The sequence below is a fragment of the Plecotus auritus genome (assembly GCF_963455305.1).
Source record: "Plecotus auritus genome assembly, chromosome: 2".
NCBI classification, from domain to species: Eukaryota; Metazoa; Chordata; class Mammalia; order Chiroptera; family Vespertilionidae; genus Plecotus; species Plecotus auritus.
The window spans coordinates 47,471,184-47,490,460 of NC_137771.1; the positions used below are offsets into that span (position 1 = coordinate 47,471,184).

At 41.0% G+C, this 19,277-nt stretch overlaps 1 protein-coding gene across 6 annotated transcripts in view; it reads left to right on the top strand.

The window, feature by feature from the left end:
• Positions 1 to 19,277, top strand: part of RAVER2 (ribonucleoprotein, PTB binding 2) — a 105,614-nt gene that overhangs the window by 15,762 nt on the left and 70,575 nt on the right. For all 6 annotated transcript variants that reach the window (XM_080656384.1, XM_080656380.1, XM_080656379.1 and 3 more), the window contains exons 2-3: positions 13,985 to 14,051; positions 17,143 to 17,612. In XM_080656384.1, the coding sequence (XP_080512510.1) occupies positions 13,985 to 14,051; positions 17,143 to 17,612 (537 nt within the window). The remainder of the gene's footprint in view (positions 1 to 13,984; positions 14,052 to 17,142; positions 17,613 to 19,277) is intronic.

Here is a 19,277-nt window from a genome sequence, read left to right on the forward strand (position 1 = left end):
CTCCCATTCCGTATTTGTTACTCCTTTTTCTGACAGAGAATGACCTGGTATTTGTTATCCTTAGTATATCTACTTATTTGAAAATCCCTCTTTATGTAAGAAATCTCCCATCACCACTGCAGATGGCTGCTCCCTCCCTCCCCCATGTACATGCCCACCTCATGCAACAGAGGCTTCATCCTCCTGAACTGAGCTGCTCCCCTGGCCAGAAGGCCCTCACATCGCCTGTGCTCTGACACTCTGTGCTGGGTTTGTCTCCTGTGTGGGTGTCCTTTCACTTTGCTTGAGTTCTGAAAGCTGACATATTAAATAAGTTATTTCGTGTAAAGTGTGTGTAAGTGTGCAGTAAATTATATCTATTAGTGATAATTGTGGTATGCAGAATTTTAAAAATGACCTCACGATTTCTAATCCATGGGATTGTGAGTGTGACAGGGTCTCATGTATGTAATTGTTATGTTACCTGGTAAAAAGGTTTTTTTGCAGATATAATTAAGGGTACTAATCAGTTGACTTACAAAAGCTAGATTCTCTGGGTGGGCCCATTCTAATCTTACTAGCCATTTAAAAGCAGCGAGTTTTCTCAGGCTAACAGTAAAAGGAGAAATCAAATGGTTTGAATCGCAAGAAGGCTTTGATGCACTGTTACTGGGTTTGAAGATAAAGTGGGCTACATACAGAGACTTTAGGGCAGTCTCTATGAGCTAAGAGAGTGGTCCCCAGCTGACAGGCAGCAAGAAAACAGGAACTTCAGTCCCACAACCACAAGGAATTTTGCATAATACCTTAATGAGAGGAAATGTAGTTTTCCTTCAAGCCTCTAGAAAAAGGGTGCAGCCTGCCTACCACCTTGATTTCGGCTTTGAGAGACCCTAAGAAGAGGACCCATGTGAGCCTGCCTGGACTTTTGACCTTCAGAGCTGAGTGATAATAAATAGGTGTTGTTTTAAGCACCCATTTAAGTTTAATTTGTGGTAATTTGTTGCACAGGAATAGAAAACTAATAACATAGTACAGCCAGATGATATTTGAAGGGAAAAACAAAACATTTTGTGCATCGGAGAAGATGAGATTGTGATTTACATATGGTTATTCTTTGGGAGGCACGATTATCTAAATGTATCTCCTGGAGATTAAAGTGCTCTTCCTTGGGACATCTGCAAACAAAAGGTGCTCAAGGAGAGCCTCTTGTTGCTAGGTTTATAATATTAATTAATTTAAAAATATTTTCTTTTTAAAAAATGAGCTATGTATTAGGTCAGGTTAAAGAAGTATATTTTCAGCACTTTAAACAAGAATCTCAGAAGAAATAACACTGCGTTGGAGTTGAAAAAGGCAATCTGTGGAAACAAACATTCATGCATTTAACAAATATCGAAGGTCTGCTTTTCACTAGTAATTGTGCTAGATATGGGAGACTTGTTTATGAACAAAGCACGCGTGTGCTATTTGCTGTTGCTAAGCCTACAATCTAATGGAAATAGCAAATACGTAAGCAGTTAAAATATGGTTCATAGGTGCTATAAATATTGTGAGGGGGAGAGGAAAAAATGCTGTTGAAGCACAAAGGAAACATATCTAATCCATATCTGAGAGATTCAGAAAGACTCCTTAGAGAAACTCACATAAGCTGAGTCCCAGGGAGAGAAGGGAGCTGGCGGAAGGAGGGAAAGAGAGAAGTATGGACTATTTGTGGCAGTAGTAACAAGACAGACTGGATCCTAAAGTCGGAAGAAAGCATGGCCCCACTCATTCATTGTGGCTGTGGCATAGAGTCTGAGACATAATGATTTGATACAAGGCTGGCACAGGAGGCTGGACTAAATGATTGTAAGTTTATAAACCATATTAGGCATTTTGGATTTCATTTTAGGGGAAACGAGGGTTCACTGAAATAAATAAGGGAATGATGCAATCAGATTTCTAGTTGTCAAAAATGATGATATGTTGCTTTTGTTTTTATCTCCCAAAATGTTTTTTTTTTTTCTCTGATCCCCATTCTAAGGTTAGGAAGTCAGTGATGCAGTGAGTTTTAGGAATGTGATGGACATGAAATGTTTCATAGATTTTGTTTTTGTTGCGGTGACGCTTCCTTGTGTTTGCTCTAGAGTCTGTTGATTGGCCTTTGAATCCCAGAGCCATCACACACTGTGCAAGTCACATAACTTTTCTAGACCTCAACGTCCTCAACTTTAAAATCTGGATATTCAAGTTTTGCTTTAAAATTCAGCTCCTCAGGCTGTTAGGATTAAATGGGGTAATGTATATAAAGTGCCTGGGATAAAGTAAGCACTCAGTAAATTATTATTATTATACTGCTAGCTAATAAAAGAGCTGAAAGTTTATTAATTTTTTTCGTCCAAGAATGTTCCCCTGCCAAAAAGTTGGTATTCAAATGAACTTTCCAGCAAAACAGCTGTACCAAAAGCTGTTAAAATTTAGCCAAGTTAAATCTGACACTACATTTACTCAGCTAACATCATGAAAAGTATTTTATGCTAGGCCCTTTGTGGGATCCCCCAAAAGTATTATCTGGTGTTGGAATTTCCAGATGCAGTTCCAAGCAAGCAATAGCACGTACAGGTTTGGAGCCTCAGAGAGAAGTTGGAGGTGGAAATAAGAATATGGAGATCACTGGAATGAAGGTGGGCCTGAAGTCATCTCCATAGATGCAGAAAAAGTGTTTGATAAATTTAACCCCTATTCATAATAAAAACGTACAGCACACAGGAATAGAACTTCCTCAAACTTAGCGTATCTAGAAAAACCAAAAGCGGACATATTGTGGGGGCTAAAAATATTAATACTTTTTCTCCCACCTTCTAAGTTATTCTAGCTGGGCTAATAATCAAATTAACAGACAGATTAACAGGAGAAAATAAAATTAATATACACTGAGTGGCCAGATTATTATGATCTCTAAACGCATAATGATCTGGCCACTCAGTGTATATTAGAGGCCCAGTGCATGAATTCATGCATGGGTGGGGTCCAGCCAGCCTGGGTCCCCCAGGGGGAGGGGACATGGGTGGTTGGCCAGCCTGCCTGCTGGTCGAACTCCTGGTCGAGGGGACAATTTGCATATTAGCCTTTTATTATATAGGACTAGAGGCCCAGTACACGAAATTCGTGCATGGGGGGTGTGTGTGTCCCTCAGCCCAGCATGCACCCTCTCCAATCTGGGACCCCTCGAGGGATGTCCGACTGCCCGTTTAGGCCCGATCCCACTGGGCCTCACAATCCAGGACTGCTGGCTCCCAACTGCTCGCCTGCATACTTTCCTGATTGCTCCTAACCGCTTCTGCCTGCCAGCCTGATCACCCCCTAACCACTCCCCTGCTAGCCTGATTGATGCCTAACTGCTCCCCTGCCAGCCTGGTCACCCCTAACTGCCCTCCCCTGCAGGCCTGGGTCCCTCCTAACTGCTTTTCCCTGCAGGCCTGGTTCCTCCCAACTGCCCTTCCTTGCTGGCCATCTTATGGAGGCCATCTTGTGTCCACATGGGGGCAGGATCTTTGACCACATGGGGGCAGCCATCTTGTGTGTTGGAGTGATGGTCAATCTGCATATTACTCTTTTATTAGCTAGGATAGAGGCCTGGTGCATGGGTGGGGGCCAGCTGGTTTGCCCTGAAGGGTGTCCCGGATCAGGGTGGGGGTTCCCTTGGGGCGTGGGGCGGCCTGGTCGAGGGGCCTGTGGTGGTTTGCAGGCCGGCCACGCCCCCCTGACCACCCAAGCGGAGGCCCTGGTATCTGAGGTTTATTTATCTTCTACAATTGAAACTTTGTAGCCTGAAACAGAGCCAAGCCTTCCGCTTGCTCCGTGGTGGCAGCCTTTTTTGGGGGGATTTATGTATCTTCTATAATTGAAACTTTGTAGCCTTAAGCGGAGGCCTGGGCGGGCCAGGGTGTGTGGAAAGCTTGGCTTCCTCCATCGCCGCGGGCAACCCTAGCCTCCTGCTCTTTCCAGCTCCGTGGCTGCCGCCATTTCTGTTTTGTTTTATGTATCTTCTATCATTGAAACTTTGTAGCCTTGAGTGGAGGCCTAGGCCGGCAAGGGCAGGGGGAAAGCTTGGCTTCCTCCATTGCCAGGGAAACCCAAGCCTCCCTCCTGCTCTCTGTGGCCTAGCCATCTTGGTTGTGTTTTATTTGCATATTTGCTCTGATTGGCTGGTGGGCATGGCTGGTGGGTGTGGCTGGTGGGTGTAGCGGAGTGAGGGTTAATTTGCATATTACTCTTTTATTAGATAGGATATACACTGAGTGGCCAGATTATTATGTGTTCAGAGATCATAATAATCTGGCCACTCAGTGTATGTGCATGGGGAATTCACATAGGCATGAAAATCCCAAGGACAGCGAGGCAACATTGTGCATCTAAGACAATTTTGGACAAAAGGAGGAAGGGAGTGGGTATGGAGTCTTAGGTTTCAGAAGTGAGAGTGGGTGACTTCAGGTAGTTGAGGAAGAGAAGAACATGCTTGGCAGGAAAATCCTTGCTAGAAGGCTCAGAAATAACAGGACACAGGGTATCTAGCTAACAGGCCCGTTCCTGAAGCCCTCCTATTTGCCATACTTAATTCAAATTAGGCTAAGACAACATCCTAAATTCTCCTTCCTGAAGCAGGTTTCTCCATCTGAATCTCTTAGGCATAAAAGGGGGAGAGGGAGCCCTAACCGGTTTGGCTCAGTGGATAGAGCATCAGCCTGCGGACTGAAGGGTCCTGGGTTCGATTCCGGTCAAGGGCATGTACCTTGGTTGCGGGCATATCCCCAGTAGGGGGCATGCAGGAGGCAGCTGATCGAGGTTTCTCTCTCATCGATGTTTATAACTATCCCTTTCCCTTCCTCTCTGTAAAAAATCAATAAAATATATATTTTTAAAAAAGGGGGGGCAAGAGGGAAATAAATAAATGGTAACTTAGCATAGAAAGATGGCTGCATCAGAGTTCTTCAGAGAAACAGCTTATCTATAATATTTATATGCATTTGTATTACACACACAGATATTGATTAATTGATTGACTGACTGACTGACTGTGAAGGCTTGCAAGTCCAAAATCTCTTACGGCAAACCAGGAGGCTAGAAACTCGGGCAGGTCTTGAGACAGGATTTCTTCTTTCCCAGGAAACCTCAGTTTTTGCTGTTAAGCAAATTAGATGAGTGCCACCCACATCATCTAAGGTCTTTACTTAGAATAAACTGATTATATATATGAACTTTATCTACAAATGCCTTCACAGCAGTACTTAGATTATCATTTAATTAAATAACTGGACATCATAGACATTCCTTATCATGCCCTTCCTTATTAATCAAGGAAATGCAAAAATTTTATATCCATGAAATTGACAAAATTGAAGTATCTGATAGCATCAAGCATGGTGGGGATTGGATTAGTGGGACTCTCATGTACTGTTGATAGGAATGTAAACAGGTACAGCCATTTTAGCAACAAGTTGGCACTTTCATATAAAGATGAAAATTTGCATGTACAGCCCAGAAATTTCATTCCTTCAGAAATTCTGAAATACGTATATAAAATTTATAAGAATGTGACAGCAGTTTTTAAAAAATATGTGAGTAGCCAAACAACAATAATAACCTAGAAACAAATCAAATATTCTTTGATAGAAAAATGGATACATAAATCATACTATAGTTACAAAATGGAATAGTAAGCAGTAATGAATAAATGAACTGTCATGTGTAACATGAGTGAATTTTCAAAACATAATCTATATATATAAAAGCTTAAGTGATCATCGCAACCAAACGGACGACCGAACAGGCTGTGTGGGGCAACTAGGCCGGCAGGGGGATTAGTGAGGGGTGACCAAACGACCGAGCAGCAGGATGCGTGGGGTGACCAGGTCGGCAGGGGGGTTAGTGAGGGGCAACCAAATGACCGAACAGCAGGCTGTGTGGGGCGACCAGGCCCGCAGGGGGGGTAGTTGGGGATGACCAGGCCGGCGGGGGGGCGGCAGTGAGGGGTGACCAGGCCGGCAGAGGGGGGCAGTGAGGGGTGACCAGGCCAGTGGGGGGGCAGTTGGAGGTGACCAGGCCAGCAGGGGCGGCAGTTAGGGGCGATCAGGCAGGCAGGCAGGTGAACAGTTAGGAGCCAGTGGTCCTGGATTGTGAGAGGGATGTCCGACTGCTGGTTTAAGCCCAATCCCCAGGATCGGGCCTAAACCAGCAGTCCGACATCCCCCAAGAGGTCCCAGATTGGAGAGGGTGCAGGCTGGACTGAGGGGACCCCCTTCTCTCCTCCCCACCCCCCGTGCATGAATTTCATGCACTGGGCCTCTAGTATTGAGTATAAAAAGCAAGGCACAAAAGATTAATACTAGCATAATACCATTTTTATAAAGCTGAGAAATAAGTAAAACCAACAACATACTGTTTGGGGATACATAGCTACAGGAGGGACCCCATCCCGACCTGGGTGAAAGTGGCAGAATGGACTAGCAAAACAATGTAGAAGTCGACGGAACCGTGTTGCTAATGTTCTAATCGTTAAGTTCGGTGGTGAGTTCCGGGGTGTTTATTTCATTATTATGCCTTATAACTTAATATCTGTAACAGATCATCTTTTCATATTATGAAATCCCACAAAACTTAAAGAAAACCAACAAAGATTCTTTTTCTTTTTTTTTTTAATTCCATAAAAGTGGAATTTAAGAGTAAAGTGTTTTAATCTATGAAACCCTTTCTTACAAAGAAAAATAATGCTTTCATGAAAGTAGTTTTGTGAAAGGCTTAGAAGACAATGTGATTCAGGTTTAAAACTATGGCTGGATTTCATTCAGGAAGAAGTCCAGACCAACTGGAACATTAGTTGTTTAACTTTTGGGAGTCATTGACTAACTGCTTTGAAAAATATTGGTCCTCTGCCCAGGAGACTTTTCATATGTGCAAAATTTCACATTTAATTCCAGGAGTGATAGTGAATCTGGTCTGGAAATAGGTTACTAAAGCTATCTGATACTTTCAATTTTGGTGAATTCATCTAACTGTAAGATATTTGTAAGTGATATTGCCAATCAGAGGGCAAAGCATTTTCATTAAAGGTGCTACTTTGTTCCTTAAAATTTGCTTGTAAGTTAATAGAAATGTCATAAAGCTGCATTAGTAGAGGGAGATAATAATTTTAGTCCTTTTGGTTTTGTGTTGTGGAGCATGGTAGAATTTTGGCAAATGGTTGTTAGGACTCTCTTTCAGGTTTTAAGTTTTTCTTTTGGCCACCTTTCCAGGGATCAAATTGAGGTGTGACCTACTTTTGCCTGGGTCAAAATAATCAGGGCATAGAGAAAAATAATCGTTTTAATTTCTTTGCAGGAAGCTTTGTCAGGTTTCCAAGTTGGCAAAATCAACATCCCACATCTGAGTCATAGAAAAGCCATGAATTGAAATATAGGTATTTTAAAAATAAAATTTCTAAGTTGTGAAATGCATCTTTGAATACTTGAGATCTCAGGTAAATCTGTCAGCTGAATTAGGAACACAGCATGTCATTTGTTTACGGGTACTTGATGATGTGAAGAGCCTATCATGTTTTCTTTATCTGGCATTTGACAGCTGTTAACTAGTGAAATGAGAGATTAGAGTCTGTGCAACTGAAAGCATACATTGGATCCCTTCAAACAAAACCATGTCACTGTCTCCATAAAGTATTGAATTAGCTGATTGGCAAGATGTATATGTTGTGCTATTGAGTTATCTTTTCTTAATGAAGAATATGTTATTTTTAAATTACAGTTTCTATTCACTACTAGAGGCCCAGTGCATGAAAATTCGTGCACTGGAGGGGGGGTCCCTCAGCCCAGCCTGCCCCCTCTCACAGTCTGGGAGGCCTCAGGGACGGGAGGCGACCTGGCGATCAGGGGAAGGCGACGCCCCATCACACCTCTGCTGCTGCCACTGCTGGCAGCTCAAGCCTGGGCTGGCCCTGGTTACCTGTGCCTCGGGCGGCCCTGGGGGGCTGGGCAGCTTCCATCTGAGGCTTGCCTGTGCCTCGGGACAGCCCTGGGCAGCTGGGGGGCTGCCATCTGAGGCTTGTTTGTGCCTCGGGCGTCAGCTGGGCAGCCATCATCTGAGGCTTGCCTGCCCCTTAGGCTGGCCCTGGGCGGCTGGGGGGCTGAAGGGACTGGGGGACTCCAGAGGCAGGCATGTGGAGTGGCCTTGCCACATGCTTGCCGCCCCGGCGGGGCTGAGGGGACTGGGTGCCACCATGTTGTGGCTGTGGGCACTGCCATCTTTGAGGGTGTGGCAGTCAATTAGCATATTCCCTCCCTATTGTCTGTGGGCACTGCCATCTTTGAGGGCAGGGCAGTCAATTAGCATATTCCCTCCTTATTGGCTGTGGGCGCCGCCATATTTGAGGGTGGGGCAGTCAGCATATTCCCTCCTTATTGGCTATGGGCGCTGCCATCTTTGCGACGGCGTGAGGGTCAATTAGCATATTCCCTCTTTATTAGATAGTATTGTTCTGTGTCAGTTTCAGATGTACAGCATAGTGGTAGACAATCATGTACTTTACAGAGTGGTCCCCTGATATTTCAAGAACCCATCTGGCCCCATACATACTTATTACGATATTAGAGGCCCTATGCATGAAATTCATGCAAGAGTAGGCCTTCCTTCCCCCAGTTGCTGGCACCGGCTTCCCTCTGGAACCCGGGACCCAGGCTTCCTCTGGCTGCCGGCAAATATGCTGCAATGAATATCCTGAGGCTATTTGGGGTCTTTTGTGGTTCCATATAAATTTTTAGATTATTTGTTCTAGTTCTGTGAAATAATGCCATTGATATTTTGCTAGGAATTGCATTGAATGTAAAGAATTAGAAAGTATGGATATTTTAACCATGTTAATTCTTCCTGTATGTGAACATGGTATATGGTTTCATTTATTTGTACCTCTTTCAGTTTCCTTCTTCAGTATTTTATAGTTTTCCGAGTACACATTTTTTATCTCCTTGTTTAAATATATTCCTGGGTATTTTATTTTATTTTTAATTTAATAAATCTTTATTGTTCAGATTATTACAATTGTTCCTCTTTTTTCCCCCATAGCTCCCCTCCACCCGGTTCCCACCCCACCCTCTGCCCTTACCTCCCCCCACTGTCCTCATCCATAGGTGTACGATTTTTGTCCAGTCTCTTCCCGCACCCCCCACACCCCTTTCCCCCCGAGAATTGTCAGTCCACTCCCTTTCTATGCCCCTGATTCTATTATATTCACTAGTTTATTCTGTTCATCAGATTTTTTTATTCACTTGATTTTTAGATTCACTTGTTGATAGATATGTATTTGTTGTTCATAATTTTTATCTTTACCTTTTTCTTCTTCTTCCTCTTCTTAAAGAATACCTTTCAGCATCCTAATATATAAAAACCCTGGGTCGTAATGACCAGTAACAACCAGAGGCTGACGAACTGGAAGTCAGTGCTGGCCCCACCCCCAAGCAAGCGTAAGGGGCAATCAGGCAGGCAGGCAGAGGGTTTAGGGGTGATCAGGTAGGCCAGGGGTGGGCAAACTTTTTGACTCGAGGCCACAATGGGTTCTTAAACTGGACCGGAGGGCCGGAACAAAAGCATGGATGGAATGTTTGTGTGAACTAATATAAATTCAAAGTAAAGGAGCGGAGGGGAGAGCAAGAGAACCCTCCGCTCTTTCGGCTCCGCGGGCCGGATAGAACAGCCGAACAGGCCGGATCCGGCCCGCGGGCCGTAGTTTGCCCACGGCTGAGGTAGGCAGACCAGTGGTTAGGGGTGATCAGGTAAGCAGGCCAGTGGTTAGAGGAGATCAGATAGGCAGACAGTCCCTCACTGGGCTGGCCCCATCCCCAAGCAAGTGGTTAGGGGCAATCAGGCAGGCAGGCAGAGTGGTTGGGGTGATCAGGTAGGCAGACCAGCAGTTAGGGATGATCAGGTAGGCAGACCAGTGGTTAGGGGTGATCAGGTAGGCAGACCAGCCATTAGGGGTGATCAGGTAGGTAGGCGAGCAGTTAGGGGTGATCAGGTAGGCAGACGGCCCCTTTCAGGGCTGGCCCCGCCTCCCAGCAAAGAAAGAGGGAGGTGCAGGCCAGCCAAGCCATCACACCCCAGCCTGTCGCCTGCAGAGGGAGGCCACCATTGGCAGGGGAGGGGGGGGCAGCGCTGCACAGATGGCAAGCAGTGGCAGCAACGGGGGTGGGGCCAGCTGCCTGTAGCCAGGGGAAGGAAAGGCCCTGATCTCAGGCCAGGCCTAGGGACCCTACCCAAGGGGTCCCAGATTGTGAGAGGGTGCAGGCCGGGATGAGGGACCGCCCCCCCCCCACCCGAGTGCACGCATTTTCGTGCACCGGGCCTCTAGTTTCATATAATACTGGTTTGGTGGTGATGAACTCCTTTAGCTTTTTCTTATCTGTGAAGCTCTTTATCTGCCCTTCAGTTCTGAATGATAGCTTTGCTGGGTAGAGTAATCTTGGTTGTAGGTTCTTGCTATTCATCACTTTGAATATTTCTTGCCACTCCCTTCTGGCCTGCATAGTTTCTGTTGAGAAATCAGCTGACAGTCCTATGAGTACTCCCTTGTAGGTAACTAACTGTTTTTCTCTTGCTGCTTTTAATATTCTCTCTTTGTCTTTTGCTCTTGGCATTTTAATTATGATGTGTCTTGGTGTGGTCCTCTTTGGATTTCTTTTGTTTGGGGTTCTGTATGCTTCCTGGACTTGTAAGTCTATTTCTTTGACCAGGTGGGGGAAGTTTTCGGTCATTATTTCTTCAAATAGGTTTTCAGCATCTTGCTCTCTCTCTTCTTCTGGCACCTCCATAATTTGGATGTTGGTACACTTGAGGTTGTCCCAGAGGCTCCTTACACTATCTTCATATTTTTGGATTCTTTTTTCTTTTTGCTTTTCCGGTTGGGTGTTTTTTGCTTCTTTGTATTTCAAATCTTTGACTTGACTCTTGCAATCCTCTAGTCTGCTGTTAGATCTCTGTATATTATTTTTTATTTCAGTCAGTATATGCTTAATTTCTAGTTGGTCCTTTTTCATATCCTCGAGGGTCTCGCTAAATTTATCGGCCTTTTCTAGGAAATTCTTGAAAAACCTTATAACCGTGGTTTTGAACTCTATATCCAGTCATTTGCTTTCCTCCATTTCTTTCGTTTGTGATCTGTTTCTTTGTTTCCGCATTTTAGCTGCTTCCCTGAGTTGATAGAGTGGCTTTGTGTGCTAGGTGTTCTATAGGGCCCAGTGGCTCAGCCTCCCCAGTTACCTGAGGTGGACACTCTTGGTGCACCCCTTTGTGGGCTGAGTGCATAGTCTTGTTGTAGTTAAGCCTTGATTGTTGTTGGTATCACTGGGAGGAATTGACCTCCAGGCCAATTGGCTGTGAGGATCAGCTGTGTCTACACTGGGAGAACTCCTGTGCTGGAGACACCCTTATGGGAGAAGACTTTCAAAAGTCTCTGTGCTCAGCTTGGATGGGGCGGAGTCTCAGGGCAGAGCAGACAGCATTGGTTTCCCATCAGCCCTGCACTAATAGGCCCCTGTGTCTCAGTGTCCTGTGGTAATCGCTGCAAGCACCTCTGAGAGAAAGCCACCCTTGAGTTCTACCCGCTGCCAGACAGTCCAGTTTCTCCCCGAATGAGTCTCGCCCGGAACTGGAGTTCAGCGCAGTCAGGAGCTTTTGTCTCCCTCCCGCTTGAGAAAGCCAGCCGCGCACTCAGTTGCCAGTCCTCTCAGCATGCGTGTCTCAGTACCTCTGCCTCCTGCAGCTCCTCTGAGTCTCAGTGTGCTTTTCTCTTTCCTTCTAGTTGTAGAATTTCCACTCAGCCAGCTTTCCTGTGGTTCTGGATGATGTCCATTTTGTCTTTTAGTTGTAGTTTTGAAATTGTTGTGGGAGGCAGCAGTTTAGGTGTTTACCTATGCCGCCATCTTGGTTTCTCCTATTTTATTTTATTTTAATGCAATTGTAATTGAGATAGTTTTTTTTAGTTTTCTTTTTGGATAGTTCATTCTTAGGGTATAGAAATACAACTGCTTTCTGAATATTGATTTTGTGCCCTGCTAATTTACTGAATTCATTTATCAGATCCAGTAGTTTTTTGCTGGAATCTTTAGGGTTCTCTATATACAGCATTAAGCCATGCAAATATTGACAGTTTTACTTTTTTTTTTTTTTTTGGTTTGGATCCCTCCTACTCTACTTCTTGTCTGATTGCTGTAGCTAGGATTTCCAGTACTATGTTGAATAAGAGTGGTAAAAGTGGATATCCCTGTCTTGTTCCTGATCTTCAGGGAAATACTTTTATTTTCTGCCCATTCATTGATCTATGATGTTGGTTGTGGGTTTGAAATATATGGCCTTTATTATGTTAAGGTATGTTCCTTTTAGTCCCACTTTGCTGAGAGTTTTTATCATAAAAGGGTGCTGGATTTTGCCAAATGCTTTTTCTGCATCTGTTGATATGATCATATTATTTTTATCTTTCATTTTGTTAATGTGGTATGTAATGTTAATTGATTTGCGGGTATTGTACCAACCTTGCATCCCAGGAATAGATCCCACTTGATTATGGTGTATGAACTTTTTAATGTATTGTTGGACTCTGTTCACTCATGTTTTGTTGAGGATTTTTGCACCTATGGTCATCAGGGATACTGGGCTATACATTTCTTTCTTTACCTGGTTTTATAATCAGGAAAATACTGGCCCATAAAATGAGTTTAGAAGTCTTCCATCCTCCTATTATTTAGAATAGTTGTAGAAGAATAGGTGTTAATTCTTCTTTGAATGTTTGGTACAATTCACCTGTGAAACCATTCAGTTCAGGACTTAGGTTTGCTGGGAGGTTTTTTTAAATTTTATTTCATTACTGCTTCAATTTCATTAGTTGTAATCAGTCTGTTCAGATTTTCTGTTTCTTCTTGATTAGTTTTGGCAGACGTATGTTTCTGTGAATTTATCCATTTCTTCCAGATTGTCCAATTTTTTGGCATGTCGTTGTTTGTAATATGTTCATATAATCCTTTATATTTCTTTGGTGTCAGTTGTTACTTCTCCTCTTTCATTTCTGATTTTATTATTTGGGTCCTCTGTTTTTCTTGATGGGTCTGGTTAAAGGTTTGTCAGTCTTTTTTTATCTTTTCAAAGAACCAGCTCTTGGTTCCATTGATCTTTTGTATTTTTTTTAAGATTTTATTTTGTTTATTTCTGCTCTGATCATTATTATTTCCTTCCTTCCTTCCTTCTCACTTTGTACTTTGCTTGTTGTTCTTTTTAAAGTTCCTTTAAGTGTAAAGTTAGGTTGTGTACTTGACATTTTTCTTGTTTCTTGAATTAGGCCTATAATGCTATGAATTTCCCTCTTTGTTTTCATACCCAGGGATCTGTAAGTTAGGTTTTCAGTCTACATTTATTTATTCTCCATGCGGGGATTACAAGTATCTACAGGTTTATTACTTGTTAAAAATTAAGCATGTCATATAGAAATAGAAATATTTAATATTTTTTCTATAAGAGAGGCATAAATAAAGTATGACCATTGTTAGTTTAGATGTGGGAGAGGTCATGTCCTGTGGAAAAGAATTGGGGAAAGATTCTTGGAAGAACATTTGAGATGGGATTTCAGAGGATACATGTGATTTCAGGTAAAGGTTGGGAGCTTTAGTGCGATGTTTGCCCCATGCTCGGTCAAGGTATCAGAATAAACAGACATTCAGAGTAAGGACTGTGCATGGTATCCTCATGAGGCAGTAAACAGTCCTTTGAGCAGGAATATGGGAGTGTGTGGAGGTGTATTGGGGTGTATTTGGAGAGGAAGATTGATGGTAAAGGCTGTGTCTGATGAGCCTTTAATTTAAATAAGTAGTAGAGATTCATGGAAGATGTTTTACATGGGAGAGAGTAGTGGTAATGGTGGTAGGCTAATACAGTTGGATTATCTACTAACTGCATTTGTGTATTAATTGAATTCATGTTTTGTCACTTTTAGGAAGTTCACGATTTATTACAAGACTATGAGTTAAAGTATTGTTATGTGGACAGAAATAAGCGAACAGGTAAGATTTCAATTCTAAGCATCTAATTTCGTTTTGATCATACATATAGTCCTTATAAAATAAAAATGTGTAATTTTTTTATTTTTAAGTTAATCACTGAAATTCTTAATCATTAAGTCATGTAAATGTTACAATTAAAATTTATTTTCTGAAGATAATGTTAGTATCCTAAATTTTAATCACGTAAATTAATATGGAGTTACTAGAGCCTTATAACTTTTTATGATGATTGTTCTAATAGGTTTTTTTGTTTGTTTGTTTGTTTTAATATATTTTTATTGATTTCAGAGAGGAAGGTAGAGGGAGAGAGATAGAAACATCAATGATGAGTGAGAATCAGCTGTCTCCTGCATGCCCCTACTGGGGATCGAGCCTGCAATCCAGGCATGTGCCCTTGACTGGACTCGAACCTGGGACCCTAAAGTCTGCAGGCTGATGCTCTATCCATTGAGCCAAACCAGCTGGGGCTAATGTTATAGGTTTTAATGTTATAATGAATATTCCTTATAGGCTTTGTATTCTTCAGTTTTAATAATTTATTAAACTGGACTTGTTGAATAAACTGTATGATTTGACCTTAGCTGGGCAAATTGGGAAATTTGCTTAACTTTTCTGGGTATTAGTTGTATATCTGTAATATTAAAAGACTATACTAGCCGAAACCGGTTTGGCTCAGAGGATAGAGCGTCGGCCTGCGGACTGAAGGGTCCTGGGTTCGATTCCGGTCAAGGGCATGTACCTTGGTTGCGGGCACATCCCCAGTGGGGAGTGTGCAGGAGGCAGCTGATCGATGTTTCTCTCCCATCGATGTTTCTAGCTCTCTATCCCTCTCCCTTCCTCTCTGTGAAATATCAATAAAGTATATTTAAAAAAAAAAGACTATACTAGATTAGTCACATTATATGATATGTAAATGTCTAAAACATCTCTTTTTAGTTGATGAACAGTAAGGGAAATTATGGAGGATGATATAACCACTGTGTACACATCCATTCCCAAATTAGCAAATGTTTATAAAAAAATTTTTTAATGTTAAAAATATTTTGTCATATATATATACTATATATACTATATACAATATAGTATATATATACAATATATATTATATTGGAGCCCTAATGTAGATCTATTGAATAAAAATATCTGGTAGTAGGGTCAGAATTCTGCTTTTTTTTTTTGACTTTGGATTTCATTTTTATCTATAATGTTCCTATTTTCAAATTTTTAGTGTCTACTTGTCTCTGATTCCATTTCTTCCCTCCCTTCTTCCTTGGGGGAGAAGCATTTATGAATTTGGTACATACTTTCTACACCTGGCTGTTATATTGTGGTAGTTATGAGAGCTGTTCACAGATCCTTATCTCTTTTTATTCTGGGCATGAGGTGAGATAGTTCTCTGTCTCAAGTGGACATGTGATTTGCTCTTTGGTGAATGAGTGCGAATGGAAATGACCGTATCCCTCCTGGGTGGAAGGTGTTAGAGCCAGCCTGTGCTTCACTGCTCACCCGCTCCCTGTAAGAGATTGAGGAAGATTGCAGTACTTCTTCCAGCTTAGCTCCCAGAGTGACTGTGAGGAGCAAACCCTCCTTCCTTCCTTCCAGTGTGGGATATGCAGCATCAACAACAACAAAACCCCTTTTATTTTGTTAAGCCATTGAGATTGTGGAGCTATTTGTTACCACAGTACCGTGACTAATACCTGTAATTTTATTATATGTATAATTAATAGTGTTGTTCTCCGTGTTTTTAAAAACTTTACATAAATTGTATTATATATGTTTCGTTTAGTTACTTGATTTTTTTCTTTTAAACTCAACCTTGGTTTCAGATCTTTCCATGTTGATACATATAGCTCTAGTTCATTCATTTAAACTACTATATATTATTCTATCTTGTGAATTATCACCATTGATAAATCTATTTATTACTGGTAGGCATTTAGAAGCTTTAACTTTCCAGTATTTCAAATATGTTGCAATGAATATCCTTATTTTTGTTTTCCAATATACATTGCAACTATTACTCCACAAGTAAATTACTGGGTCATATGTTATGTACAATTTCATTGTTACTAAATATTGACAAAGGGATTAGTGGTAACAGTCTTCACAGCTCACACAGGGCCGGGAATAGTGCTGTTCCCATCCTCATAATTCATGGTGCATCAGGAGGAGTATTCAGAAGGGTCTTGTCTCAAGAGTCAAGAAAATCAACTCTAGTCATAACCTAACAAAATTTAAAAGTGAGACCAAAAAGGATCAAACTGTTTCCTAGTAACTCAACCACACCCTAGAACAAAACTTAAGAATATTTATAGAAAGACAAAAACATCCAGCACCCAACTAGGTAATATTTATAGTGTCTGGCATGAAATAAAAAGTTACCAAAGATAGCAAAGGAGCAGGAAAATACAACCCATAATAAGGAGAAAAATCAATCAAAATGACTTAGAGTTTAAACAAAAGAATTAATGAAAACGGAAAACAGTTTTTATAACAATGTTCCATCTGTACAAGAAATTATAGTAAAGGTTGAATATGTTAGTGGAGATATGGAAGATGTTGAAAAATACCAAGTCAGATTCCTAGAGATGAAAACTACAATGTTGGAGATTTTTAAAAAGTACAGTAGATGGGATTAACAGCAGAATAGATGTTGCAGAAGAAAAGATCACTGAATTTGAATGCATGGAGATAAGAACTCTCTAAAATGAAAAGAGTGCGAGAAGAAGGCTATAAAACATGAACCAAGTACCAGCGGGCTCTTGGACAACTTCAAAAGTACTTAGTAGTGGAGTAATTGAAGTCTCTGAAAGAGGATTGGGGCGGGAGGGTGCATCATATTTTTAACTTGAATTACTGGTCATGATATTAGTTTAGTGGGGGGGGGGGTGTCAGCATTAAAGAATACAATGAAATAGAAAATATTTGAGTGCTTTGCATATGGTAATAGTATTACTTCCTGATACTTTGTTTCAGAAATATATATGTATGTGTGTACTGAGTCACAGACATAAAATGTATTTCTTACTGTTAGTCATAGTCACAAAAGTTTGAAAACACCGGCTTAGAAAACTCATTTATCTTCCAGCATTTGTTACCTTATTGAATGGGGAACAAGCCCAGAATGCAATTCAGATGTTTCATCAATATTCTTTTCGAGGAAAAGACTTAATAGTCCAGCTCCAGCCAACAGACGCTTTGCTGTGTATCACCAACTTGCCCACTTCTTTTACATTAGAAGAGTTTGAAGAACTTGTTCGTGCGTATGGAAACATTGAGAGATGTTTTCTGGTCTACAGTGAAGTCACTGGCCATTCCAAAGGCTATGGATTTGTGGAATACATGAAAAAGGACTTTGCTGCAAAGGCTAGATTGGAGCTATTGGGCAAACAGTTGGGGGCATCAGCTCTCTTTGCACAATGGATGGATGTTAATCTATTGGCCGCAGAGCTCATTCATTCTAAGTGCCTTTGTATAGATAAACTCCCCACTGACTACAGAGATTCAGAGGAGCTGTTGCAGTTTTTTTCCAGTACCCATAAACCTGTGTTTTGCCAGGTATGTATTCTTAAGATATCATTAGAAATATTTTTAAATATCTGTTTTGTATCTATTCTGCATGCACTCACATATTTATTACACCTATGTGGATATCACAGTGGTAAATCTAATTCTACTTTAGTCTATAATGAAGATTTTAATGTCATGGTAAATTTTAAATCAATTCCTTTTGTTGATGGGCAAACTATACTGTTATATAGTCAAGTATGTATTAGCAAATCCATCACTTATTCACCTCATGTCATCCATTCATTACACCATTCATCCATTGATCCATTCCTCCATCCAAATGTTATTTATCACCTTCTCTATGCCAAACACAATATTGCTAAATGTCAGAAATATAGATAATAGAAAGATACTCTCTCAATATCTCACAATTTTGTAGAAGAGACTGACAACTAATCTAATCATTGTAAATCCTGTATGAAAAGTGATATAATGGAAGATAGAAAAGTATAATGAGGTTTAAAGAGAACATATAATTTTGTCTTAATGGGGTCATGGTAAGTGAGCCATTTAGAAAAGATCCTGAAAACTGACAACTACTGGTAAAATTTTCAAGCTCTTTATCATAATAAAATTAAATATGTTAGACTAACTAGACAAAAATGCGTGCTATATATAACTTCTTTCCTTACACATGTAAGATAGCAGCTGAAGAACTTTTCCCTTCTTTTCTTATCCCCCCTTTTTCTTTAATCATATGTTTGTTGAGCCTCTACAGTTGCAGTAGGAAGTTTAGAGTCTGTTATTATATAATCATATATATGCATAAATATATATATACATAATGCATATGTATATATACATGTATGATTAATGCTACCATCTTACTTAAATTTCTATCCCCCAATCCCAATATAATAAACAGCAAAGAAAGCACCCCAAGAGCTTTATAAAATTTTGTGACAAATTTTTAATTAAATCTCTGACCAGTTATGAAAAGTTGTCTTATTGATTTGCTAATCTTGATACAAAAAAATTATATAGTAATATCCTGTGGCCATACATAATTCTTTGTAGCTTAAGTTGAGGCCTTTGATACAAATGAGAGGGGGAAAGCCATTTATCACAAAATGCATTTAAGTTATGAATCCCAGAGTCAAAGGGACCTGAGAGGTTATCTAGTCTAGCTTACCATCTTGTAGAAGAACATTTGTTATAATATTTGTGCATGACCACTTAGCTTCTGTTAAAATATTTCAAGATAATGGAAAATTAACTAGATCACAAGTCAGACCATTTGTATATTTGAGTGGCTCTCATATTGAACTGAAATACTCTCCTCTAAAACTACCTATGCTGTGGACTTGGGTGATTTTTGTCTTTGGAAAGATTTAAAATGGTATAATTTATGTAGGCATTACGGTTATCATAATAAACCAGGAATAGCCGAAACCGGTTTGGCTCAGTGGATGGAGCATCGGCCTGCGGACTGAAGGGTCCTGGGTTCGATTCCGGTCAGGGGCATGTACCTTGATTGCGGGCACATCCCCAGTGGGAGGTGTGCAGGAGGCAGCTGATCGATGTTTCTCTCTCATCGATGTTTCTGGCTCTCTATCCCTCTCCCTTCCTCTCTGTAGAATATCAATAAAATATATTTTTAAAAAATAATAATAAAAAATAAACCAGGAATAGTCCAAAATGTTTTTAAAGTTT